The sequence below is a fragment of the Phalaenopsis equestris genome, unplaced genomic scaffold, assembly GCF_001263595.1.
Source record: "Phalaenopsis equestris unplaced genomic scaffold, ASM126359v1 Scaffold001080, whole genome shotgun sequence".
NCBI classification, from domain to species: domain Eukaryota; kingdom Viridiplantae; phylum Streptophyta; class Magnoliopsida; order Asparagales; family Orchidaceae; genus Phalaenopsis; species Phalaenopsis equestris.
Window position 1 is genome coordinate 46,832 of NW_018165519.1, and position 26,584 is coordinate 73,415.

The 26,584-nt window shown below is 37.8% G+C and overlaps 3 protein-coding genes across 3 annotated transcripts; all 3 read right to left on the bottom strand.

Moving 5' to 3' along the window:
* Positions 1 to 256: 256 nt before the first annotated feature.
* LOC110033027 lies at positions 257 to 6,764 on the bottom strand. Its single transcript, XM_020736862.1, has 3 exons — positions 6,235 to 6,764; positions 5,641 to 6,155; positions 257 to 297 (listed from the first exon to the last, which is right to left on the bottom strand). Exons 1-3 carry the CDS (start codon positions 6,612 to 6,614, stop codon positions 257 to 259), a joined length of 936 nt encoding a protein of 311 aa, XP_020592521.1. The 5' UTR covers positions 6,615 to 6,764.
* An 8,117-nt stretch (positions 6,765 to 14,881) lies between these two features.
* LOC110033025 (pentatricopeptide repeat-containing protein At4g14190, chloroplastic-like) lies at positions 14,882 to 15,562 on the bottom strand. Its single transcript, XM_020736860.1, has 2 exons — positions 15,251 to 15,562; positions 14,882 to 15,199 (listed from the first exon to the last, which is right to left on the bottom strand). Exons 1-2 carry the CDS (start codon positions 15,560 to 15,562, stop codon positions 14,882 to 14,884), a joined length of 630 nt encoding a protein of 209 aa, XP_020592519.1.
* Positions 15,563 to 15,602: 40 nt separating this feature from the next.
* On the bottom strand, positions 15,603 to 26,238 carry LOC110033026 (pentatricopeptide repeat-containing protein At4g14190, chloroplastic-like). Its single transcript, XM_020736861.1, has 3 exons — positions 26,039 to 26,238; positions 25,788 to 25,997; positions 15,603 to 15,908 (listed from the first exon to the last, which is right to left on the bottom strand). The coding sequence occupies exons 1-3, from the start codon at positions 26,216 to 26,218 to the stop codon at positions 15,603 to 15,605; spliced, it is 696 nt and encodes a 231-aa protein (XP_020592520.1). The 5' UTR covers positions 26,219 to 26,238.
* Between the last annotated feature and the right edge of the window lie 346 nt (positions 26,239 to 26,584).

The window sequence follows — 26,584 nt, forward strand, 5'->3', positions numbered from 1 at the left end:
ACTTCAATAACCTCTCAATAACTCCCACGCGGTAGCATAATACTGGAAGTCCACACCCAAAGCCGCGTAAGTGTTCCGTATGGAATAATTTCTCCTTTTTTAAGCCCGCAAGCGCTTTGTCAATACCATAAATTATTTGTTATGAAGAGTTTATTTCAATAAGATAAGTCTAATCCATTTCAACAATCCTCACTTCGGGCTAAAGAACTGCAAGGCCACTTCCACTAATCTTTCCTTCCAGATGGAACAAAGCGAGTTATACAACATCAATGGAAGAGGAAAACAATGCGCAAGGAGCTGAAAGGAAAGAAGGGACTTACATATATACCACACAATTCTTATATATTTACATTTTTAACACCTAAATTTGCAAAAAAATTTCTCTGCGGACTCCTGACTTAGCTTTACGTGCGGCGCAAAGTATTCCTGAGTTATTTTCAAGTTATTTCTGAGTTATTTTCAATAATCTTGAAATAACCCAGAAATAACACGCGGTGTTTATTTTTGGGTTATTTCTGGATTATTGAAAATATATTGAAAATAGCCCGGAAATAAACTGAAAATAACCTGCACCGCACGTAGAGGTACGTAAGGTGTCTGGACAGAAAATTTGCGCATAAATTTGATACAAAATAAACATCATATTAAAAATACCATCCTTGTTAGCTTTTTAAAAGTGAAATACAACTGTTCATGCATATGTTCATGACACCAAAATTTTATAAATGTAAATATCGAAAGAATTTCTCAGAGTACTAAACACTAATGATTTTTTACCACCCAGAAACCAAATGCAATTTATCCATCAAGTCAGCACAGTAATTAACATCTACTGTCAGCAGGCAAGCATATGAAAATTCAGATCATATTTGGACCACACAAATAATAGGAAAATTTACATACTTAGCACACAAATAATATGTATTTACACATCTCTCATTTAAACTTTCATATTCACAAATTTGGCACAAGTTTTATACTATTGCATGAAAATAGTGTTATTTTTTTATGTGATATAATATGTGCAGGAACCATTAATATGTTAAATATGCTTTAACTTGACAAGAATGATTGTATTAACCAACTTAGATTTAATTAAGTAATGACTTTAACATTAATTTATACTAGGGAACTTTACATACATACCACACAATTCTTATGTATTTAAATATCTAACACCTAAACTTTTATATTTACTACATTTATAATACTCTCGTGTCATAAATCTATGCATGAAAAGATGTATAGAAAGCAAGTAAAAGTTGTCTTTTTTATGTGATATTGCAGATTTGAGAGCTATGCACATAAATATAGAAGTTTAGTTGTTAGATATGTAAATACATAAACAATATGTGTTATGCGTGTAAATGTCTCTTCTGGTTAAAATTGCAGATCCGGACCTAAAACATGCTACACTTCTATGGCGAAATCCAGAACTTGTTGCAAAAACTGCTTTGAAAACACAAGTTTCAAGTAACACTCAGAATTGCAGAATCCTCTGAAAAACCAGTCACAATAGGGATTTGCAAAAATAAGCCAACAATAAATGACTTGGGAGTAATATGAAGGGAAATCTGCATACATACCATAAAATTTCTTTGTATTTTGCAAATCTAACAGCTAAAGTTTGATAAGAACATTTCGATGTCGTAAACCTATGCTTTTAAAAGTGTACTTCATTTTCAAAAAAAATAATTGTTGTAATGTTTTCGATATGATATTAAAGATTAGAGTTTTGTGTATTTAAACATGAAAGATTAGGTGTTAAATTTGTAAATACGTAAGAATTGTGTGATATGCATGTAACTGCCCCTTATATAAATTGTAATTGCAAATGTATACACAGTATGGACTTCATTATGGCTAATGCTTCACATACCTCTTTCTCTCTCTCTTTCTTTCTATATATATACATATATATATATATATATAGTATACAACACCCAATTCTTATATATTTACAAAAGGAACACCTCAACTTTGCCTTTTATATTCATACCACCCAAATCTTTTATATCACATAAGAAATAGCACATTCTAACTTTTAAAAAGTGAAATATATCTTTTCATGCATAGATAAAGCGATATGTATATAACAATTGAAGCTAGGTGTTGGACATGTCAATACATAAGAATTGAGTGGTATGTATGTAAATCTTCCTATATAACATTAAACAACTTTTGGAAGCTTTGAGTAGATAATTAAAAGGGCAAAAAAATTTAAATCTGACAAGTTTATAGTCAAATTGAGTGTCTCGAAGAAATGAATCCAACGAACCCAAGGTCACTCAATTCCGACATCATTAAGACACTAAACTATTCACAATACGTGTCTGATCGTGGGAATATCTCTGGACCGTCTGATGAGTTGGTCCAGATTCTTTCATTATTTACAGGGGAGGCCAATCCTAGACTAAACATAGAGCCCTACTTCTCTCATAAAAAACGAGACCTAGACCAGAGGAAGGAGCTAAATTTCAGTGGTGTCATGGATTGAAGACCAGACAAAAATTTCCTGCTCCAGCAACTGCCAACCACCATCGACAACAGCTCGTCGGATGCCCCCTGCTCGCTAATATATATGAATCATACGGTGCAACGACACACCCGAAGATGGAGTAACAGTGCATTCTGAATACGGTGTAAAGACGCGCCCCGAAGACGGTGTAACAACTCACCTCGAAGAAGATGCAGTAATGCATACTGAAGATGATACACTATGCACACTGAAGACGGTATAATGATGCACTTCGAGTGTGGTGTACTACCTACAATAACTGCTTACAATTGTCGTACTTAGAATACAATGACCTTTTACGAATTCCTGAAGTTCTCTCACAGCTCCCTACTGCGACCTACGACCTATGTGGTTCACAACAACTCTATCCCTTACTCCAACCTTTTTGGCTTACGGAAGTTATTGCGACTCACAATTACAAACTACGTCACCAACTATGGACTACATAGTTCATAGCTCATGCAGCTCCCAACTCCAGCCTCTATGGCCTGCATAAATTATTGTGGCTCACCATTATGACTTACACAACCTACAGACATCATTGCGACTCTCAACGTCAGCCTCTGTGGCTTATGAACGTTATTGCAACTTACCACCACGAACTATTTGACCAACTACCACCTATGCAGTTCACAGCTCATGCAATTACAAGCTTCGGTTTTTGTAGCTTACGAACACTATTACACGACCTACACCATTATGACTTACACGACCTACAAACGTCATTGCGACTCTCAACGTCAGCCTCTATGGCTTATGAACGTTATTGCAACTTACCACCATGGACTATTTGACTAACTACCACGTACGCGGTTCACAACTCATGCAATTACAAGCTTCGACTTTTGTAGCATACGAACATTATTACAGCTCTCAACTTCTGCCTTAGTGGCCTACAAAGGTTATCGTAGTTCACCACCATGGCCTACGTGACCAACTTCTATTGACGTGACTTACAGCTCATGCAGCTCCCAACTCCTACCTTTGTGACCTACAAACATTATTGCAGCTCCCAACTTCGGCCTCTGTGACACACAAAGATTATTGTAGCTCACTACCACAACCTACGTGACAAACTACAACCTACATGGCTCACAACTCATGCGATCTCATCTTCAACCTCTATGGCCTACGGACCTATTATTGTAGCTCCTAACTCCACCCTACGCGCCATACGGGCGTTGTTAGAGCTCACCACTAAGGCCTACATAAACAACTACGACCTACTTGGCTTATAGCTCATGCAACTCCCAACTCCAGCCCCTGCAGTATACAAATTAATGCAGCTCCTAACTCCAATTTTTATGGCATTCAAATGTTATTGTAACTCACCACCACGGTCTATGTGACCAACTACAGCTTATGTGGCCCACGACTCACGTAGCTTCCAACTCCAGCTTTTGTGGCCTACGGGCATTATTGCAGCTCACAATCATGACCTTTATAATTAACTACGGCCTATATGGTCCACATCTCATGCAACGCCTAACTCCGGCCTATGGTGCCTACGGACATTATCGCAGCTCACCATTATGACCTAAGTGATCAATTACGGCATACGCAATCCACAGCTCATGCAGGTCTCAACTCTGTCTTGTGTGAGTTACAGATGTTATTGTAACTCATCACTATGACCCATGTGACCAATAATAACATACATAACTCATAGCTTAGGTAGCTCCCACTAATACATCTGTAGTCTACGAACATTATCAAAACTCACCGCTATGAACTACATGACTCACAACTCATGTAACTCACCACTACCACCCATGTGACCAACTACAACCTACGTGGTTTATAGCTCACGCAACTCCAAACTGTGGCCTCTATGGTCTAGGGACGTTATTTCAACTCACCACTAATGACCTACGTGAATCACATCTCATGCAACTCTCAACTCCAGCATCTATGGTCTACAAATATTATTGCAGTTCTCTACTATGACCTAAATAACCAATTGTTGTCATTACAGTTTTCAATTATGGCCTTTGTGGCTATCAGATGCTCATGAAGCTATCATCTATGACCTATGTGACTAATTACTAACATGGTTTTTAGCTACGACCTCTAAGACAAGCTGACGTTATAGCCACCATCTACAATATTCACAACAGACAACTATCTCCATATAAATATGATTATTATTGTTGAATTACTGTAGTGCATCAACTTTGTAATTTCATCTTCTCTAATTCAAAAAAAGAGTTCGTCCATATACTCATAATTATACAGTGGATTACTTCGATTGGGATAGGTCCTACGTTTTTTTCTCATTCCAAAGTTTTCCATATAAAAATCATGGTGTTTCCTTCTGTTACTTTTTTTTTATCTGTGTGTTTGTTGGATCTTGTACTATGCTAAGATGCTAATTATTACTCTACTGCCGCGGATCTTCCAAAACACATCAACATTCATTGTTATAGCAAAATTGCAAAAAAATATCTGAACTTTGACATTACTCTTTTTAAATCACTTCAATCATTTATTAATTAGAACAAAGACCATATGCCAAGAAAGAACATCTTAAGAAAATTTGCCACATCAGTGAGGAAAAGAAATTGTGTAGGATATCCCGATAAAATTTTGGTAAGTATGTAAGTCTTCCAATTCGGGCATACCATCCAATTCCTATGTATTTACATATCAAACACCAAAACTTTGCTTTTATAGTTATACCACCAAAATTTTTCATATCGCACTAAGAAAAACCTACAATTTTAGCTTTTAAAGAGTGATATACATCTTTTCAAGCACAGATAAGTTGGAATGTATGTAAAAACTAAAGTCTAGGTGTTTGATATGTCAATACATAGGAATTGAGTGATATGTATGTAAATCTTCCAAATTTATATTTTTCACTCGTATCAAAGCAAACTCATACATCAGTGGCCCGCCTTGATCAAACTTGTATCGGAATATCCTGAACAAATTTTTTTTTCCAATCTGCAGGCCAAAATAACATAACAAATATGCTTAAAAGATTCAATTTTTAAGCCTACCAATCAAGCCTAATCTTAGTAATCAGGACAATTTCATTCTATAAAACCTAATGCAAGAAGAACATGGAACCAGGCGAGACAATTAAATGAATCAAACAGAAGAATTTTCTAATGAGTTACCACTGTTGTCATCATAATCGTCAATCCATTTCCAGAAATGCTTCCTGACAAACACGGCCGATCCAATACTCAGCTCCTCTTCGCCTTCCCCCATTTCCTCTGTTGAGAACTCCCCTTCCTCCGGCAAGCTCTCAACTCGAGCCTCAATGGAGTGGAGTATATACCGAGCGGGCAAGCCAGGGTATGAAACTGATGCCTTTTCCTCAACCCGCACCACATATGAATCTGGCACGATCTTGACGGAGCCGGAGGCAGCGATGCCGAGCTCCTCCTCCACCGCTCGCCAAGCAGCGTCTTCCACTGTCTCCCCTGGCCTCATCTTCTCCGACAGCGGCCGGCCTCGTTGCCGAACTGTGCCGTCGGACAGGAGCTGGTGGGATTCGACAAGTAGAGCGCCCCGGCGATTACGGATTTTCACTATAGCTACATTAACGGCTCGAAGAGGGATCGTCGGTTGATCGTCTACTTGTACCCCTGCGGCAGCTTCAGATTGCCAGTCGCGGGAAGGAGAAGAGATAAAGAGAGATATCTCTCCCTTAGAGAGCTCGATCCAGAGATTGTTGTTCAGATTGCAAGTCGCGGGTAGGAGAAGAGATAAAGAGAGAGATCTCTCCCTTAGAGAGCTCGATCCAGAGATTGTTGACAGTTTTAGTGCCGGGGGAGGAGCCCCAGGAAGCGAGAGCGCCGGGAGGTAGGCGGGGTTTAAGCCAATCGGAAAGGGATTCAGGCGAGGAAAAGACGAGGGTGGAACGCGGGGGATGGGATCGGCTCATCGCCTGAGGAGGGAGGCTGCTGCGGCGGCGGAGGTTGAGGCGAGGGGGAGGGGTTGAGAAGGGGTTCTTGACGATGATAAGAAACGAAAGGGCGGCAGCGAAGAAGATGAGAAGATCGGGGGGAGGAGGGGAAGAGAGAATGGAGGATAGGAAGGCGGCGGTTTGTTTTCCGGCGGAGAGGCGTGAAGGAGGCAGCGTCATGCTACAGACTCAAATTCCAGGTTTTCATAATCGCCGTTTAAGGGGCGGCGGCGGCAACGGCGGCGGGATGTTTTGGACGAGATCGGGAATGCCTGGTTGGTGTTTTCAGTTTCTGCAGCGTCGTGGAATGAGCGGTGAAAATTACTTAGGGCTGGGAAATTTACTAGATTTATAAACATATCATAAAAACTTTATATACATGCCACATATTTTTATATATATTTGAATATCAATATCTAAAAAATTGATATTTAAGTATCTCTCTTTAAAAGTTATATTAATATTTTGAGACATTTACCTACAAAATAAATATTCATATTTACTTTTAAATGCTTTATTGTATTTTATATATTTACATAATAATATTTAATATTAAATACTTTATCACACCATATTTCACTTTAAGAAACTTAATATTAATAATATCTTGATAAAATATTAAAGATGTAAATATTATATTGATGTGTGTCGGAATATTTGAGGTGGTGAAGTAAAATTTAACATCTTAGTATTGGACGAATAACTAACATCTGCACAAATAAAAAAAGAAGTAAATAGAATGTGACAATAATTTTTACGTGGAAAACCTCATAAAGGGGAAAAATCATAGGGCCTAGCCCAATTAAAATAATTTGTTATGTAATAGTGAGTACATATGAGCACTCACCTCTTCAATTAGAAAAGATTGAATTATAATATTGATGTACAACATTAGTTAAGTAATAATTGTTGTAAAAGACTGCACAAACTGTAATTGATTGCTATGAAGGCAGTAACCTCCCATGAATAATGTAGACGGTGGATGTAGTGTCAGCTACTCCTAGAGGTCGTATTTGAAAGTTGTGATACTATTTGGTCATGTAGGTCATAGATGGTTGCTTCATAAGTGTGAGTTAGCAACAAGGCCACAAGAGGGAGTTATAGAAGATGTGATCCATATAAGTCATAGTTAGTCACATAGACTGTATTGGTGAGTTACAATAACGTTCAGAGGCCGTAAAGGCCTAAGTTTGGAAGCTGCATGAGTTGTGCTAATGTTTGTAGGCCACAGAGATTGGAGTTGGGAGTTGCATGAACTGGAATAATGTTTGTAGATTGCAGAGGCCAGAGTTAGGAGCAGCATGAGCTGTAAAAACATTCATAAGCAGTAGAGGTTAGAGTTGGGAGTCGCATTAGTTGTGATAACGTTCGTAGGTCGTAGAGGTTGGATTAAGGAGCCGCATGGACAGTGATAACATTCGTAGGCTACAGAAGTCGAAGTTGGTAACTACATGAGTTATGACAATATTTATAAGCCGCAGAGGCCAGAGTTAGGAGCTGCATGAAATGTGATAATGTCCATAGGCCACATAGGCTAGACTTGGGAGTTGTGTAAACTGTGATAACATCCATTGGCCACATAGGCTAGAATTGGGAGCCGCAAGAGCTGAGATAAGGTCTATAGGCTATAGAGGCTGGATTTAGGAGTCACATGAGTTGTGATAACGTCTGTAGACTGTGGAGGCCTAAGTTAGAAGCCACATAAATTGTGATAATGTCTGTAGGCTATATAGGTTGGAGTTAAGAGCCATATGAGCTGTGATAACGCCCGTAAGCCACGAAGTTTGGAGTTCAATGCCACAAGAGCTGCGATAACTTCTTTAAGCTTGACTCAATACAATAATCAAGAATTTTTTCTAGGGCTCGCAACTCTAGATTAACTACGAGAGTTTGTCTTATAGGAAATGAGACCCCAAATATAAAATAAACCTTATCTTACAGTTGTAAGGTAAGGGAAAAAAACCTTGTTACATAGAATTATGAAGATTTTCATCATCTGGGGGTAGTCAGGCTCATTTTCAAGGTAATATTTTCTTCCATTGGAAAGATATGTCATTCTTCAAAATGTTGTGCTCGATCATCTTGGTAGAAGTCTTCCAAAAAGTTCTATTATGTGTGGTGATGCACAAAATAAACCCCCCCCCCCCCCAACATTTTTACTCCGCTAAGGAATTACTCTTCTCTCCATCTTTTGAAATGAGTAAAGTTACATAATCAATTCATTCATCCTTTTATACAAATTTCCATGGGTCCATCAAACTCATCTAATTTTTTGGTCATGTCTCATATCCTTAATCTTTATGTTTTTGACTGTTCATTTAAACTCTATTTAATGAGTAGGATTTTTAGGACATGTTTCATCATCATCATCGAGAGCTTTTCAAAATTAAATTCATTCTTAATTTCATTTAAATTTTTTTTTTCAAATATTCTACAGTTTACTCTCTCTTGATGTTTTGTTTATAGGAAAGATGTCACCTAAAATCATTTTCTCTCATAGAATGGAAGAATTTGGCCTTTGACCCCAGTCATATAAATGGTGGGTCCCCGATCAAGCTTGTGATGAATCCTGAAAATTTCATTTTTTCTATAATTGACCTTCAAATCATCGACAACAATGAATCTCTGCCTCACTTTGACATTAAATCAGAAGAGGATTTTTCACCATTGAAAAAGAGATCTATTAAGATCTCCACTGTTGTGACCATCACTTATGTTCTCCATCATCCCGAGGAAGCATAAATAAGAAAGAGACCTAATTTAATCTTTGAACTGCTTAAGGCGCTGATAATCTTCAAGATTTTTTCATCTGATGAAATCACTCCTACATTAACTAAGACTCAACGATGAAATCAGAATAGAAGACTTCATTAAAGAGTTATGAAAAATGTTGAGCCTGAAACCACTCATTTTCTGAGTGAGGGTGTGTGAGCTTCTTTAAGGCTACATTTAAAGAGAAAAGCTTCCTCCTGCTTTGGAGAAAGACAAAGAAGGACTTCTCTTTTCATAAGAAGAGCTTCATCAACTCTGCGAAGAAGGATGAAGGAAATCCACCACCTCCTTTCATAAGGAGAGCTTCCTCCTTTCATTGGAGAAGGAGGAAAGGAAAGCTTCTTCACATCTCTTACAGTGATGAAAGCTTCATCTTACAAGAAGAAAATCGTCATCAACCGTCACATTGGTAAGATTCCTCGAAACCCTTATAATTTCCCTTTCCTTAGAGTCCCTTAGGCTGAATGTTAGAGATCAAAGGATTAGGAGTTTTGTGTTAGAGGGGGTGATCCCGATGCTCTTTATATATGTTAAGGTGATTTATACGATTATATTCTTAATTTTTCCTTACTTATCATTCTTACTTTGCAACGGTGCCATAAACTTGATCAACAACAAAAACTAGGCACAAACTTGACTTCAAAAAAAATAAAAAATGTATTTATTATATCTAAATATGAGATACTATGTAAGTATACATATCTTTATCAAGTAATATACCCTAATACCGAACCCACAGGGAAAACTACAATATGCAACTACAAAATAGGAGAAATTAGATAACAAATTCTACTTCACAAAATATTCTTACTTAAACTCTAGACACTATAATAGGAATGAAAGTTCGATTCATTTTGTAATTTTGATAATTGAAAATAAAGTAACAACTAACTAACTTAATTAGATATTTGTAAGATATAGGCAATATAAATAAAATATATTTTCCTCATCATTAATCAGTAACAAGTATAAGAATCCTATTGTAGAAGTATTCAAATTGTGTTATGCCAAATAGAAGCAAAAATATTCTTTACCCTTACTAGAGATGCTATGAAAAACATTGGCTAATTTACAGTTTGAATAGTCTTGCAGTTTGAATAGTCTTAATTTACAGTTTGAATAGTCTTGAAGACGTGATTAGGTAAATAAGATATTAGCTCTCGCTCTAGAGTTTCCTCTTTTCCCTCCACGTAGGGGCTAATATTTCGTATCAAAACATAAAACTATAAATCAAATTGTGGACTTTAGTCTGTCACTCTAAAGTCCTCTAATTCTACACACTTCAAAGTTTATTTTCTTATTTATTTGCACTCAATCATATAAATTATATTTTTATTCATACAATGTGATTCTTACCATTTATTGACTAAGACAATTCCATCTCGGATCTTACATGTTCTCACAACAGGTATTAACTTTTTAATTGGCCAAATCAAGAAGTAAATGAAGTACAATGTTTAAAAACATCACAACTTCCTCCAATAATACTTCACACAACTTCCATCCAATACTTAATCACTATTATTTTAAGAAAAAAGATAAAGAAAACAACTCAGAATTCATGAAAAAAAACACAACCATACGTAAGTTTGAAAGTAGAAATCATGCACATAAACAAGAAGTCTAAATTAAAACTAAATGTAGTTACAAAGATAAAAACTTGTCTCAAATCCTCTCTACCAAAGTCTTGAAGTTCTTTTGAATCTCTTCCTTCACTTACAATACAAATTACAACTTAAAATAAAAGGAAAAGTGGCGGTGGCGGCAGCATGTGGTGGTTGGCTCTAGATGGATCCTTTCTTGACCTTCAATCCAAGTCTTCTTTTATAATTTTCCAAACAGTGTCTTGGTGTCTCTTCAAAATGTGTTCACATTCAATGAATCTTCTAGAAGTTGTCTCCTTTCAAAAGCCGATTGAATGAATTTTCATGTCCATTAACTATTTCCATTAACTATTTCCCAACTATTTCCCACATTTTCACCTAGGGTTGCTTCCAACACCTCTTCAAAATTTCATCCAAATTCACTGAATCATCAAGTAACTACTTCTAGCGCGAGATACTTAGCGCTTAGGCGCAGCTTTCTCTGTTTCACTGGCGCAACTGAATGAGATATTGTGCTTAAGCGCCTCAGTTCATTTTCACACCTTCATTTTTGTTCCAAATTTGATCATTTTTCACTCCTTTCACAAACTTTAATACATTTGATTGTACCTGAAAGAAAAACACACAAATATCTTTCATTAAAGAGCAATATCTCAAAAATAAATATAAAAAAGTGTGAATAAAGACTATATATTTTAGGTGTATCATAGACTCAGTATTATCCGGGTACTCGGAGTCTTCCATCTTTTCTTCCCTCTGATTCGCTCAGCGACCTTGTGGTTTGAGTTCTTCTTCTCAAGAGTTCTATTCTTAGGGAGCTTATGCTCTTCCCTAGAGTAGCACGCAGGTTAATTCCACCATATGACCCACCATTTTTTCTTTAAGTTCTTTGATTTTTTGTTGAACAAATTCTCTCACATGCTCCATGACTGTCATATCTTCCATACGAGCTTTTTCTTTGTAATGTGCTCCTCTTTTGTTGGTGGCCTGATTGCAAGCTCACCACACCTTTAGGATGTTGAATCCAAATATGTCCTATGGATCATAACCAAGGTATAAAGTGTAGGATAGATGAGAGGAACAAAGAGAGAGGAAATAAAGTGTGTAATAACACATATTTTGAAGGAGTAAACTCAATAGTTCTTTATTGAAGAAATGATCCATATTTGTAGATTTAGGGGTTATCTAGTGTAAAATTACATGTTTATCCATGTTTCGATGTGGATGTTACAAGTTATTACCACACCATTACCCATTTGTAACTGACTTTGACATCCTCTCATATTCATAGCTAACATTAGCAATGTTTCATATACATAAATGGTTGAAGAGGGGCATCTAATGACTTGGTAATCATGTCATTTGGTCAGTTGATAACCTTGGTTGGTCGGCCAACATTCGGTCTGCTGAAAGATCTTCGGTCGACCCTCTTAATGAAATCCTTAGTAGAGGCCCTTCTGTCTTTAGGGTGAACTTGGGTCGTCTGACAGAGGGTGTATCACCGTAATCTAACAAACATCTCTTCTTAGATAAGGGGTCTTCTCAGAGGATCAGAAAGACATTCTAGGGGTGCCCTTTGGCCATTGTTGTGAGGAGTTCCACAATCGACTGAGGGAGCTGATTGTGAACAATTGCCCCTCAAATTGGTTGCCTTTTATTTCTTCATTCGTCCATGCTTTCGTTCGGTCGGCTTAGAGCTCCGACCGAAGAAAATGACACTTGGTGTTTCCGTCCTTTGACTATCCCGGTTTGTTGTCCTTTGGTGTTCATAACCGAGACACATTAGATTATCTCGATATTCATGCCGACACATTTTTATGGACAACTACATTTTTTGTAGCCCAGTTAAAATTATTATAGTTACATTATTATTATATATATGTGATTATCAGTTTTATAATTCTTTTTTTGGTATTTATTTTATAGTTAATTACTTTAATTGGGCTAGGCACCGAGATTTTTTCCCTTTCCTGGGTTATCTCATATAAAGAATCTTGGAGTCTTCTCCTACTACTTTTCTTTTATCTGTGTGGGTAATGAATCTTCGAACAATGATATGATATTATAATATCACTCTATCACTGTGAAGTTTTCGGCACAAAATAATATGTAAATTTGAAATTTTAAATCTTAATTTATCTGTGAATCACACCAAAGGTATAGTGTGTAAGACATGAGAGAGAGAGAGAGAGGGAGGGAAATGCATAATAAAGAACAGTAATCTAAATTGTTGATTAGCCCTTTCTCATAGAATGATTTCATTATTTATAAAAGAGGAGGTACAATATATAAAATTATATATTTGTCCCTCCTTTAACTGGAGTGTTATAAGAGATTTCAAGTATTTAGGCCAACGGCTCTGTTACCTTCTAGATTTCATTGGATCTTGGATCGACAACACCTATTCGTCCGACTGTGTTGAATCAGGGTTGTCAATCGGCCTTTAATAATCTTCGGGTTGACAAGACTATGCTAGATTGACTTAGCTTTGTCGGTCTGGTGTTCTAGTATGTCTGTTGACTGTCGATTCCACGATGAGGAGCTTTTGTCAGCAGAATGAGACAAGACTATCAAGCAAAGGGTGAATCAACATGATTTGGCATATAACTCATCCATTCACAAGAGGGTCATTCGTGATGCTCGTTGGTTATATTATTGTCAATTCTTGGCCCATGTTGGGGAATCTCAGGAGTGTCCGTGAGATAACTGAAGATACTTTCTTTGTCTCATTGTCTATTGGATCTCCTCAAGACTCATACTAACACATTTCAGATGTATATGAAAGTTTAGGTAATAAATATGCAAATGCATAAGAATTGTGTGGCATGTATTTAAACGCCCCAAATATTCATACGTATGTCATAAATAAAATTGTTTATAGAAATACTAATTAAATATTCAAAATACTACCAAATTTTATATGATCCAATCAAATCATTAAACTTTAATGAAATAAAAACTAATATTTTTATTATACTCTTCAAAATAAAGATATATCCCTGTAATTTGAATGATATTTACATTGTCAAATCAATCGCAACAACCTTCATGCTTATTGGTTGTTCTTCATTTATTTTAAAACATTTTTCTTAAACTCATAAATAATACTAATTGAATTATCTAATTGTTGATGAATGGCTACGAGTATATCTCTATATAGTGATTATGCCGCACACAAAAATAGAATTTTGCAAAATATTTGGTGCAGCAATCTTAGAAGAAGAAATATAATTGGCTTCCCGCTCTTCACTTGGCCCCATTGAAATTTGGGGCTTATGAGAGAGACAATATTTAGCTTCTATTCTCATAAGAAAAGTTCCTTCAAGTCATCAGCATTTATGGGTTCATTGGTTGAGCATATTAGTAGTAAGTTACAGTTTCAGATGTCTAAAAACCCTATGATCAAGTTCAAAGTATGGGCCAGAGTCCACTATGTGACGTGATCAGGGGAGAGAGCACAATATGTCAATTGAATTTCACCAATTTGACAGAACTCATCAACTCGCTCAACCAACTTTAACCAACTCAACCAGATAATACGATATATCAATTCAAGACAACTTATTATGCTAAAATAGTTTGCTTAGTCAACACAACAAGTTAACAAATTACGGCGACTTCATCAATTCGCCTTATAGTCGAACGATGCTATGTTTTATAAATGTGATACGCTCCTTACTATATCATGCTTATTGTTTATATATAGTGTAATCACCTATGGGCACACACGACGGTATATTATCGGGAGTCCGCATGTAGAGCTACAGAGTCCGGATAGAAAATTTTTCCGTAATAATGAAGCCTTATTGGTCATCAACCACCCCTGCTACTCATATATATATGAGAGACCATCTTGATAAAGAAACCACGTAGAGCTACGGCCAGAGTCCGGAAAGAAAATTTTTCCGTAATAATGAAGCCTTATTGGTCTGTAGAGCTACAGAGTCCGGATAGAAAATTTTTCCGTAATAATGAAGCCTTATTGGTCATCAACCACCCCTGCTACTCATATATATATATATGAGAGACCATCTTGATAAAGAAACCAAATAATAGCCTTTAATTTGATATTCACACAAAAAACAATTTAATTAGATCATCATATTTCCATATTTTTTTCTCCTTAGCTTTAGATCCAAGAGAGGTGTAAACCTCCTCACACTTCAATATGAAACTCCCCTTCCCAAAAGCAGACATAACCAGAGGATCAGTCCTCATTTCTGCTGTTTCTTCAAGCCAACCATAGCTTCTCCATTTTTCTAACACATATTTACAATTATACCCAACAGAACATGCATCAAAGAGGATACCAACCATTATTATATCAGGTTCAACTCTTTGTTTCATAGCTTCAGAGAAAACAGCATTCAAAGCCTTGAAATCCCTCATCTTCAGATAAAACAATGCAAAAATACTAGTAAATGTTGTGCTCAATCTTACCTTCCCTCTCACCATTTCTTGTTTGATTGAATTTATGCCCCTTTTGCTTGAAAGTCCGACCGCAGAAAGGAGAAGGATGCACCAAACCAGTTCAGTTCTGCCATTTTTCGATCCTATTTCATTCCCAAATTCGTCTAACCGAGGAAATCTACAATGCTGAATGTACACATTCGCCATTTTTCTGATAAGATAATCTTTAATGTAGACGTTTGCATTCAAAACCTTGGCATACATCTTCTCCATTTTTTCGAGAATTCCCAAGTCTGAATAAGCCTCAAGCATGGCGATTAATGTGCATATTTGCAAATTCATTCGTTTAGAGAGTAAAATTCTATAAAACTTCTCCATTTTTTCAATAAGTCGACCACGAGAAAACTCCTGAATCAATATGTTGTAAGTAATCAGGAATTGGGGACAAACCATCCTCCACCATTTTGCACAAAAGGGTTTTAGATTTGTTAAATTCTTTAATCCGCGCAAATCCATGAATTACAGCATTGTAAATTGCAACAGAGGGGGTGAATTCAAGTTTCTCCATTTCTTGAAAGAGTAACATTGCTTTGTCTATTAGATCCTTTTCACAGAGTAATGTAATGATTTTGGAGTAGTTAATGGCACTGGCGCGTGATTTTTCCATGCCCTTCCATTGATAAAAAATCTGGTGAAAATAAAACAGCATAAATAAAAAGGAAGAACAACATAAATGCCACTCAATGTTTATGTACTTACATATCTAAGACCAAAATTTCAATTTTTACATACATGTCATCTTAACTATGTATGAAAAGGTGCATAATACTTTTTAAAAGATGAAAAGGTGGTACTTTTGAAGTGATATGAAAGATTTGCGTCGTATAAATGTAAAAAATTAAAGTTTCAGTGTTAGATATGTAAATATATAGGAATTGGGGGTATTTTTAAGTAGTTAAAAAAAAACATGCTTGGCAAAAAATGAAAGGAAAGTAAAATGATGAGAGGCTCTAACAGTCGAACATTATAAAAATCATTATTTACATTTCACTGAAACAGATTTGGAGGGTCCTTCCATAACAAGTGCCAAAAATTATAGCTACAAGGGCTTCTATCTATTAATAGAATTCAGCAAATTTAGCCACAAATTACTAAAAATATAATATACTCTGAGAAATAGCTTGAGTTCAGTTATTGGGCAAAGGTTCTGCCTCATTTTATGACCTCTTGCATTAATCCACCAATAAGGCCTGATTAAGCAAGTTTTGTTGTGTTGCCATGCTACAAAGATTATAAAGACAGGGAGTTATAAAAGAAAAGAATCAAATTAAAATGGACAAAACAAATCTAATTGGCTATCAGAACTCTAACTAAATCCTAAAATCTAGATTTATAAGCAATAGTTTAGATGTTTCGGCATTATCTTAGATGTTTCAGATGTAAAGGAATGCCCAATTGCTATATTAATCATTTACTTCAAATATCTATCATCGTACAACGAGAAATTTACATACATTCCACACAATTCTTATACTTACATATCTAATACCCAAAATTTGATATTTACACTCATAACACATTGATGCCATAAACATATCCATAAAAAGTTGTATTTCACTGGTAAGAAGATGGCGATTGTGGCATTTTAAATATGATGTCAAGGATTTGAGTGGTAAGGATATTAGATATGAAAATACATAAGAATTATGTGGAATGTATGTGAATGCCCCATGCACAATCCATGAAATCTATGCATAAACCAATTGTAATATGAAAATTTCTTCTTCATTTAATTGGAGGCAAATACATACATAGCACTTGAAACATTGTTATTTACAAATCTAGCAAACTCTTCATATTTCTTCTATTTTTTAACTTCTCACTCAAAGATCAAAATTCATCATAAAACCTCAACCAAACTTTTTATTTTCATCAAATTCTCAATGGTTTGATCGGAGCACGTGTAAATGCATTGGTTCGGTTGTTAAAAAAAAATCATCCCAGTGCTTGTTTTGCAAATAGTAATGTTTCAAGTGCTATTTAGGTAACTATCTTATTTTTTGTTTGTTTAAATAATCTTTCTTTCACAGCCCACGTTGCCCCACTTACCCCACAATGCCACTGCCCCCTAAAGCACAAATCCTTCCACGTTATATGACATGCGAATCATCAATTTCCCCCCATTTCCAAGACATGTCCTCAAACATATTTTCAAGTTCATATGACGTCGAGAGAGGCCAAAAATCTAGCCTATGTTTCTAAAATCTTTGTGATCAGGGAGATTAATGAAAATTTTCATGGATTTTGAACTTAAATGTGTTCCCACAGCAATAAAAACCCTAATTTGAATAGAATTTGGTTTCAATTTCACATAAAGCTTGAAGGCCACCTTAGAAACCGAGCAAGATTGATAGAACCACATCAACAATGCATCTTGAGTCGCCTATAATACAACGAACCTAATATGATGAACTCAAACCCAAAGTCCTTTCTTCTTGCACCTAAATGATGCCCATGTTTTTTTCTTCTTCTAAGCTAAGAGGAAAGTATTTACATAAGAACCTATGGGGACAACCATTAAGATGTATAACATCCTGATTTTTTTGAACAAAAGGGAAGCTATTAATGCAAGTAACCGCTAAAGCCCATAAGGTTTTACAACTTGTAACAACCAATTTTTGACATTTAGAATGACAAAAGTAGAAACATGATAGCAAAGACACACATGAAGAAAAAAAGCTTATGAAAAGGTAAAATATAATAAAAGAAGGGTGTCTTAAACAAAGAAGGCTAGTCTTTCAAGAGCATACTTGTGGAGCATTGGAGCTCCTCGACTTTTCGTCATTCGCCAGCACATGTTCTTCATAAACTCGACTAGCCTAGGTGACTTAAGCGCACCTCATTAGTAGTTTGATAATAATAAATATTGTATGTTTCATCAGAGATGTAATAGAGTTTTTATTAATTTTAAAAGATCTTGTAATATCTTATGGGATCATATAATACAATTTGTGTGATCAAACTCAGTTTTTGTTGCCATTATAAATAAAGCATTAGGATAAAAGGTTTGGCATTGCACAATCATAAACAAATAGAGGGAAGAGGGAGAGATGGGAGAGGAGTTGCATAAAAGAGAGTTTTTTGCTTCTTTAAGAATGAAGAGGTTCTTCTAGTTTTGATTCAATTAAAAAAAAATGCTTTTCGGCCATATCAGCCATAATGGATGATAGAATAAAGTAATAGCAAAAATGCCTTTCGGCCATATCAGCCATAATGGATGATAGAATAAAGTAATAGCAGCATCAACAATGTATGCCTTTTCGAAGATTTACATGCATATCCCTGAATTCATATAATTTACATATCTAACACTAAGAACTTCAAATTTTACATACATACCATCTTTACCCATGCATGAAAAATTATATTTCATTTTGTTAAAGTTAATATGATGGTACTTTTATGTGATATAAAAGATTTGAGTGGAAATACTGTGGAAAACAAAATTTAGGTCTTAAATACGTAAATACATAGGAATTGTGCGGTATGTAAATGCCCCATCATTTAAACTTTGAATCATTTTTCATGGCAGCAATTGATTCGATTATCTCTTGGCCACTGACATAAATAAAGTAGCAAGTCTATCCTTATCTTCCACTTTATATAATATAAAGACCATATGCACAACTTTCTAAAAGTTTGTAGTATTGAATCATGATTTGTCTGTGAATCAGACCCAATAAATATAGCGTAAATAAGAAGAAAGGGAGAGATAGAGAGAGGAGTGAACAGTAATGAACAATAATATGTCATGTCTTTTTCATAAAATAATCTCCCTATTTATAAGGGATGGGGTACAATATGATGAGGTTGCATTTTTGCCTCTACTTTAAAGAGGGCTTACTGGGTATTTATGATATTTTATATGTTTGAGTTTATTGTTCGGATGCATTCTAGCTCGGTCGGCTAAGCTTAATTGGCTACAGGTCGGCAAGCTTAGCTCGGTCGGTTGGGATCCACTTGGTCGACTGAGATCCACTTAATTAACTTAACTTGTTCGATACGGGTCGGTCGGTTGATGTGATATGACTGTCAGTCCTTGACTCCTAATTAGGAGCCTTTAGGCATTCTTGGGATGGATGAAGATGCTAGGGAAATGAATCTTCCTTAGATAGGCCCTCTTGTGATAGTTGGCTCAAATATCAATTTGTCTCATTCTGATTGAATGGTTCAGGCTAGGATATCATTTGGTCATCTTTTCATCATTGTCTTGGCTCAGTCGGCCAAATGAACCTCATGGGCATTTGTTGGTAAGCCCTCCTTCGTCGTACTCTTTTCTTCTGAACTGTCAGATCTCCTCAGGAACAACGCTGGTACATTTTTTATGTACATATTATTGTTCCCCGGTTCTTTTACTTCTTGAAAGCGACGTTGTGATAAGAATATGAGAATTTAATGCAAAAATTAGATCGCGTTTATTATTAATCAAAGATTCAATAATTGAACTCCCTTGACTTCCGTGTTTTTTATTCTTATAAAGAAGGCAGACAGGACTCCTTCCCATTCCTTATTTGCTCCGCAAACCCTCTCGTTTGAATCGATCGGCTTCAGAGTGTTGTAATAGAGAACCTGACAAATCCCTTGAGTAATATCCCCAACAAATATATTATTCATGTTTCCTTTGCGAAATTGAAGGAGCGTAACACCTGGAAGGTGAAAGGAGGAAGAAAGTCGTCATAGAGAAGATGAAAGTGATTGTGTTGCCGGATTAGATATGGTCGTTTGTTCGTTCCTAGACACAAAGCGGAGGAATGCTTAGCCGAGAAGTCCAACCATCGATCCGTCGGTCCAACCATCTATTGTGATACAAGACCTACCGATCGAACTGGCCGCGCAAGAAATTGTTGGTGCTTTGTGTTGCAGGGTAAGAGCACTATGTCAATTACAACGTCTGAGTTGGATCGACTCCTTTATATGAGGAGCCTCGATCTCATTTATTAGATCTTGATTTTTTCTTAAATCATTTTTCTTTATATTGCCTCTTAGTGCAGATGACTTGGCCTTGAGAGATTCGGGCGAGGATCGAGTCCTGAATGGTATCAGCAAGAATCTAATCGAAGTGTTAGTGGCAACAAAATAGACGCCATACAAGGGCGGCCGACACTCGAACGAGGATGGAGGAATTGATCGCCCAGACAATCCACTCGAGAACCACGAGGATGCAACTAATAGGCATCAGACGTCACTTGGATCACTGGCTCGCCGCCTACACAAGATCAAGAACTCCTTTGCTCGGTAAGCAAGGATCCAGCAAAGGCATGAGATGCACGAGTTGTTGGCTTGTGTGGAGAAAAATGGTGCCAGGAAGTGCAAAACGTCCAGGAGAGGTCCTCCATACATCGAATTCTGGTCGGGACAGACCAACTAAATTAGTTTAGGACTGAGGGAAAAATTTTGTATAAGAGGATGTTTCGGTTGGGATATGTCTCAGTTGAAGCGATGACCAACCCGTAGTAAACTATTTTATCTCAACCTAATTTCTGCGTGCCCTTTCTAATTTTAAATTATATTTTGAAATAAATTTATTTTCCAGTTTTATTTTTTGTATTGATGTGATCACTTTTTCAGCGCATTTTTAAATTAATGGAGAGTTTTGTTTTTAATCCTGGCCAATGGTTCCTCTGTTTCCCCATATATAAAGGGTGCGGGTCAATGGCATTATGCTTTACTCTAGCTTTTTTCTTCTCACTTCTCACCTTTCTCTCAGTCTTATGTTTACACTCTGTTAGACGGCTCCAAAATATTCTCCGAAGTTCTTCGAGTCGGTCGCATCAAAAGACCAATTGTGGGTGACTTCAAAGGAGTGGATTGGTTGCAATAGATCTGTGTCTTCGATCACATCATTAGGCCTTGGATCGCTAGCAAGGATGACCAAGCGACCACTTTGTATGGTGCCGACCTTATCTCCAACAAGGATAAATTTTGCTTCGTCTTAAGACTACCTTTTTTGTCGAGAGTTGCGAGTCATCTTCACCCACTATGGAATCATTCCTGCCCAGATATTGCCCAACTCCATAGTGGCCATTGTTAACTTCATCAGCTTTTGTCGTCAACCGAGGAATTCATGGTCGATCAAGCTCTTCAGTTACTTGTTCTCATTTCAGGTCAGCCCGGGCGGATTTGTTCAGTTTGCCTCCGTTGGCAAATTCCAATCGTTGGCGCTGAAAATTAAAGTGAAGGACTGGAAGCCCCATTTCTGCTTTGGCTCTTGCTCTAAGGGGCGGTACATCTAGACTGTCCCGTTTGGCAGTGCTCCAACAAAGGCAAAGAAGAGAGTGTCGAACAGAGTGTTGATGAAAGCTATGGAAGTCGAAGGGCGTCAACTGTCGATCGATCAATATCTCGATCCAAAAACTGCCAAGTTGGTTGCTCAGGCAGTTGTTGCCTTCGACGCTCAAGAGGCCTAGAGGGTGGTAATAGTTGTTACTTGAGCGACCAAAAAGAAGGAACGCGCTACCACCCATTCTGAAATTGCTCGCCCAGAGACGACTCACCCTGAGACTGCTAAAGTGGGCTTGGAAGGTGTGGAAATGGTTTATTTTGTCTGTGATACAACAGTTATTTTTCAAAGAATTGCCACATACAAGCTAATCCTCATTGAGAGGACCACATTTTTCGCACCTACTAAGAGTGCTCCGTCAGTTGCAAGTCCTTCATGGGCTTAGCATCGAAAGGATGAGATAACGACTAGTCTAGCAGAGTCGAGCCATCGTGAGGGGGAGGCTTCAATTGAAAGATAAGAAACAACATTTGCCATCCCTAGATCGGTCACTCCAACATTCATCGATCTATCTACCAGGAATGAAGCAAGCCACCCTTCTCCGGTCGGCTTGGGTTGATCTGCCAAAGAGGAGGCTAGCCTAGCGGTCACGAAGGGGTGTGTTGTGAGGGAAAAGCTCTTGCAGCTAATTCAAGCAACTTACCTTTTCCCTAGTGTCGGAAAAAATGAAGGGGATCCCCATTCAGGTGGATTTCGATGTAGGATGCGAAGGCAAAGGTGAGCACTTGCTCGGACGATAGGTTCACGCTGATTGAACTTCAGAAGGACGAGTACTCTGGTTTCCCGACGACATCTCAATACCTTCATCAATAGTCGACGTCATCCGGTCTCCCACCTATGAAGAAGCCCTCCTGGAGCAAAGTATGCTCGTTTTGTTTCAAACAATCAATAAATATCAGTTGATGGCCTGGGTAGCTTTTCATCTCTAGTTGACCATCCTTCTTCAGAAACATCAAAAAAGATTGAAGATCAGGGAGAAGTTGGCAGCAGCTGAGGAAAAGGCAAAAGTAGCTAAAGCTGAGGTATTCATACAGTTAGAGTTGTTATCGGCCACCCGAGAGGAAAACCGAGCCATGAAGAAGATGGCAATGATGAAAAATTCTAACGATTTTTTTGTCGAGCTCTCCTCCCACCCGACTCAATTGGCTCTCCTTATCGGAAGTTCAAGGATGGGACTTTATCATCGAGAGCCTAGCGAATGCAAAGTTGGTCTCTCCAAAATTGACCGACATTGAGAAGTTTGCTACGTTGTTTCGGATTTGGAGGAGGAAGTGAGTGATGAGGGATGACGGTGGGTCGCAAACGTGTTATCTATATTCAACCCTTCCCTTTAGTTCAAAAAATTTTCTCTTTTTCTTTTTAGAACACATAAAGAGATGTTAGAAAGTTTGAAATTTTCAATCATGAATGAAAGTAAGGTTTTAAATCGGTTTCACCTTTGTTTTTGCTATTTACCTTTATTGTGTATTTTATTTCTTTTGTGATAAATGCTCGGTTGTAATGATTGATGAGTCAATGATGTTACGAATGCTTTTGGTAGATTTTTTGAGTTATGACCCGACTCAAGTTTTATACTTCCCATGTCGGTCGCTTGATTAGGGTCTTTGCCTTGAATAGGCTGCACCTTACGCCAGATAGATTAAGATGATCTTACCGCAGTTTTCATAGGAGTACCCGTTGAGATTTGCTGCTACGATTATTCATATGCTACCCATCGCAAATCTTGCACTAATGGGTAGGAAATCACCACAAGAGCTTGACCCATGTCGAGCTAGAAATGAGTTTTTATGATGCATGAGCGTTGTGGGTCGGATCTAGTGTGATTTACCGACCGGACGTTATTTATTGTTGTCAGATTTTAAAAAAAAATTATCAGTCAAACATTACTCATCGCTGTCAATTTTGCAGCTTAGAAGGAAACACTGCCAACGAGTAAGTTCAAGTTCCTCGAATGTCAACCAGACTTTGTCGATCTGTTACATAAACTTCTCAATTTTCCTGAAAGTTGGTCAGACTTGAGATTGTATGTACAATTAAAAAAAAAACTTTACTTGATCATTGTTTGGGCACTTGTGGTTAGGTAGCAGGCACTCGTCATACCAAGTCGGCAGCTGGTCAGGATATCGGGTCTGACTTCGGTGGTATGTTATATCGGTTGCTTTGTGGTCCCGGGCGACAAAGTGTCTCATATCAAAAATGGATGAAAAGACGTAAATCATGTTTCGGTCTCCATCCCTCACCTTGGGGGGGTCCTATTCTGCGGGCGACGAGTGCACGCTGCTCTGGAGGAAGCGGGTTAGAGTTATACTCCTCGACCGATATGTGGTTGTCGGTCAACTCCAACAACTCGGCTAGCATCTTCAGTCATTGTAGACCCAATGCATATCAGAGAGGTCCTTTCTCATCCCGTAAGCTAGGGCAGCATGTGCGACTGCGAGTTCTAAATTTTGCACTTCCAACATCTCCTTTTGGAAACATGTGATGAATGTGAGAAGGCTCTTGCTATGTCCCTAGTAAATTTGTAGGAAAACCTGTGAGTTTTCTAAGGCTTATGGGTGCAAACAAACTGTGCCACAAACATCCTCTTGAAATCAACAAACAATTTGATTACTCATGTCCATAAAACCACTTGAGTCGACTCCCTCAGCATGGTAAAGCAAATATGACATTTCAGATTGTTAGTGATCCTCAACAAACACACGGTTGACTCAAACAAGGCTAAATGGTCGGTCGTATTGGTGCTCCCCTTGTAGGACTCTAGTGCCTAGATCTTGAATCTCTTTTGGGCTCGGCTACAGAGATTTGTCGAGAGAATGCATTCTCAGGCTATCAGGGCACCTTAGTACGCCCGAACCGATGTCGGCTAATCGGTGCTAACCTAGCACTATTGAAGAACTGGGAGTCGCCTTCTCTTTCTAAGGTCGAGGGGACTCTTCTGTCGTTGGGTGCTGATCCTTTCCCTTAGGGGTGGTGTTCTTTTCATCGAGAAAGTTTGTCTTGGATGACATCCAATATTTGATCCTTTAACACCTAGATCTGGAGTTACAAACTCTTTGGTGCACTAAATGATGTCAGTGTATCTGTTGTTGGTTTCTTCTACTTGGGCTACTTCTCTTTTTATTTATGGCATTATCCACGCTTACCGTACTTTCAAAATAACGACTCTCGATTTGTCTGTGAATCACACACGAAGAATAAAACACAAATAAGGAGAGAAAGAGAGACAGAGAGAGGAGTGAACAATAATAAATCGTGTCTTTTATGCATGAAATAATCTCTTTATTTACAGAGAATAGTGTATAATATGATGATGTATGTTTTTACCCATACTTTAAAGGGGATTTTACTGGGTATTTATGATACTTTACATGTATGAGCTCACATCTGGCTGCTCGGCTAAGTTTAATTAGCTTCATGTCGGCAAGCTCAGCTCAATCGATTGGGATCCGCTCAGTCGACTAAATTCCACTCGATCGGCCGAGCTTATTCGACACGGGTCGGTGTTTGATGTGGCTTGGCTATCAATCCTTATCTCTTAATGAGGTGTCTTTGGGCGTTCTTGGGATGGTTGTAGATGCTAGGGAATCAAATCTTCCTTGGATCGGCTCTCCTGTGATAGTTGGCTCTGATATCCTTCTGTTTCGTTTTTGTCTGGATGATTCGAGCTCATGTCACTTGGTCGTCTTTTTATCCTACTCGTGACTTGGTCAGCTTTGACCTTGCCGACTTTAACTCGAAGTCGGCAAATGGACCTCATAATCTTTGGTTGGTGAGCCCTCCTTTCTCGTACTTTTTCCTTCTCAACCTTTAAATCTTCTCAGGGTCAGGGTTCACACATTTTTTATGTACATGTAGAACATTTGATCTCTATGTAGTTAGGAACATATGTATAACATCTCACCAAATCACATAAATTTATCTGATTTATTTTACTTTTGTTCTCTTCTCTTCATTTCTATAGACCTGAGATGCATAAACAAGAGCATTAATATAAACTAAGAGGCTGTCTAGCACCAGATATAAGTTGAATTTAATTTAAATATTGTCGGACAAAAATAACAATACCATTTAAATTCTAGATATAGAAAGCCCAGTTTTCTCTAAATATTTCCCAGTTTTGCCTTCAATCCCGGGTTTACGGATTCAATGAATCTGGATTTACAAAACTTTAATAAATCCTTTTCCAAACAGCCCCTAAGACTGGAAAAATAAATTTAAAAGAAAAACCTGAAGAGCCTCAGTGATCCGACCGGTGTCGGCCAGGAAGGCGATGACGACTCGGAGTTTTTCAAAGGGCCAGTCTCCATCTCTAGCGAGGATTCGAAGGGGGCAAGAACCACTTCTGGATAGTTCGTCTAGCAAGACCTTGAGGCTTCGCCTCTGATGGAAAGCATCGACGAGAAAGGTCCTGTTCCGCCGCTCGTCGTCGAGCGGCGGGCCCGGTGTCGGGGGGGGGGGCCCTCGGGGTGGGGCGGCTGCTCAGTTGCCGGGGGCTGCCGCCGGTTGCCTCTTGAGAGAAGCCGGGGAGGAGGATTAGGTAAGGAGGAGATCCGGCTGCGGATGGAGAGGTGCGAAGAAAACAACCGGCCCCGCTGCTTGAAGAAAGACGGCGACGCGATACTGGCACCAGAAGTGCCCTTCGCCGCTAGCGTCGACATGATTTTCAATTACGGAAAAAAATTGCTTTAAACAAACACGCGATTCAGGTACTTATCTAAAAGTTATTATTTACCCTCACCCAACCAAGGAAGAAGTGAATACTCCTGGTAGTATATTCATTTTGTGGGTTATGCATTTATGACTCTGAGTGGCTCTCTAATTTTTTTTTTTATCACACAAGTATATCAAAAAAATACTTGTGTGGAGCTCATAGGGATCCAACAGTCCTCAACAAGAAAGCAAGATGAATGTAGATCTCCTGCAAGGATATTGTGGAAGTCGTCGAGCTAGTTGAGCCAAGCTAACCTAGTCAAAAACTGACATGAGGGTGACAAACCGATACCAACCAAGCAACTCACCTGGAA

What these genes read in the sequence shown, in the direction of transcription:
- LOC110033026 (XM_020736861.1), bottom strand. Translation starts at nt 26,218, where the DNA reads ATGTCGACGCTAGCGGCGAAGGGCACTTCTGGTGCCAGTATCGCGTCG. An exon ending in GGCAGCCCCCGGCAACTGAG is followed by an intron (nt 25,998 to 26,038) that starts CAGCCGCCCCAC and finishes CCGACACCGGGC; the next exon opens with CCGCCGCTCGACGACGAGCG. An exon ending in GGATCACTGAGGCTCTTCAG is followed by an intron (nt 15,909 to 25,787) that starts GTTTTTCTTTTA and finishes TATTTTCACCAG; the next exon opens with ATTTTTTATCAATGGAAGGG.
- LOC110033027 (XM_020736862.1), bottom strand. Translation starts at nt 6,614, where the DNA reads ATGACGCTGCCTCCTTCACGCCTCTCCGCCGGAAAACAAACCGCCGCC. An exon ending in GGAGAGATCTCTCTCTTTAT is followed by an intron (nt 6,156 to 6,234) that starts CTCTTCTCCTAC and finishes ATCTCTCTTTAT; the next exon opens with CTCTTCTCCTTCCCGCGACT. An exon ending in CGATTATGATGACAACAGTG is followed by an intron (nt 298 to 5,640) that starts GTAACTCATTAG and finishes CTTTCCTTTCAG; the next exon opens with CTCCTTGCGCATTGTTTTCC.
- LOC110033025 (XM_020736860.1), bottom strand. Translation starts at nt 15,562, where the DNA reads ATGAATTTGCAAATATGCACATTAATCGCCATGCTTGAGGCTTATTCA. An exon ending in AAGAAATGGTGAGAGGGAAG is followed by an intron (nt 15,200 to 15,250) that starts GTAAGATTGAGC and finishes TTTTATCTGAAG; the next exon opens with ATGAGGGATTTCAAGGCTTT.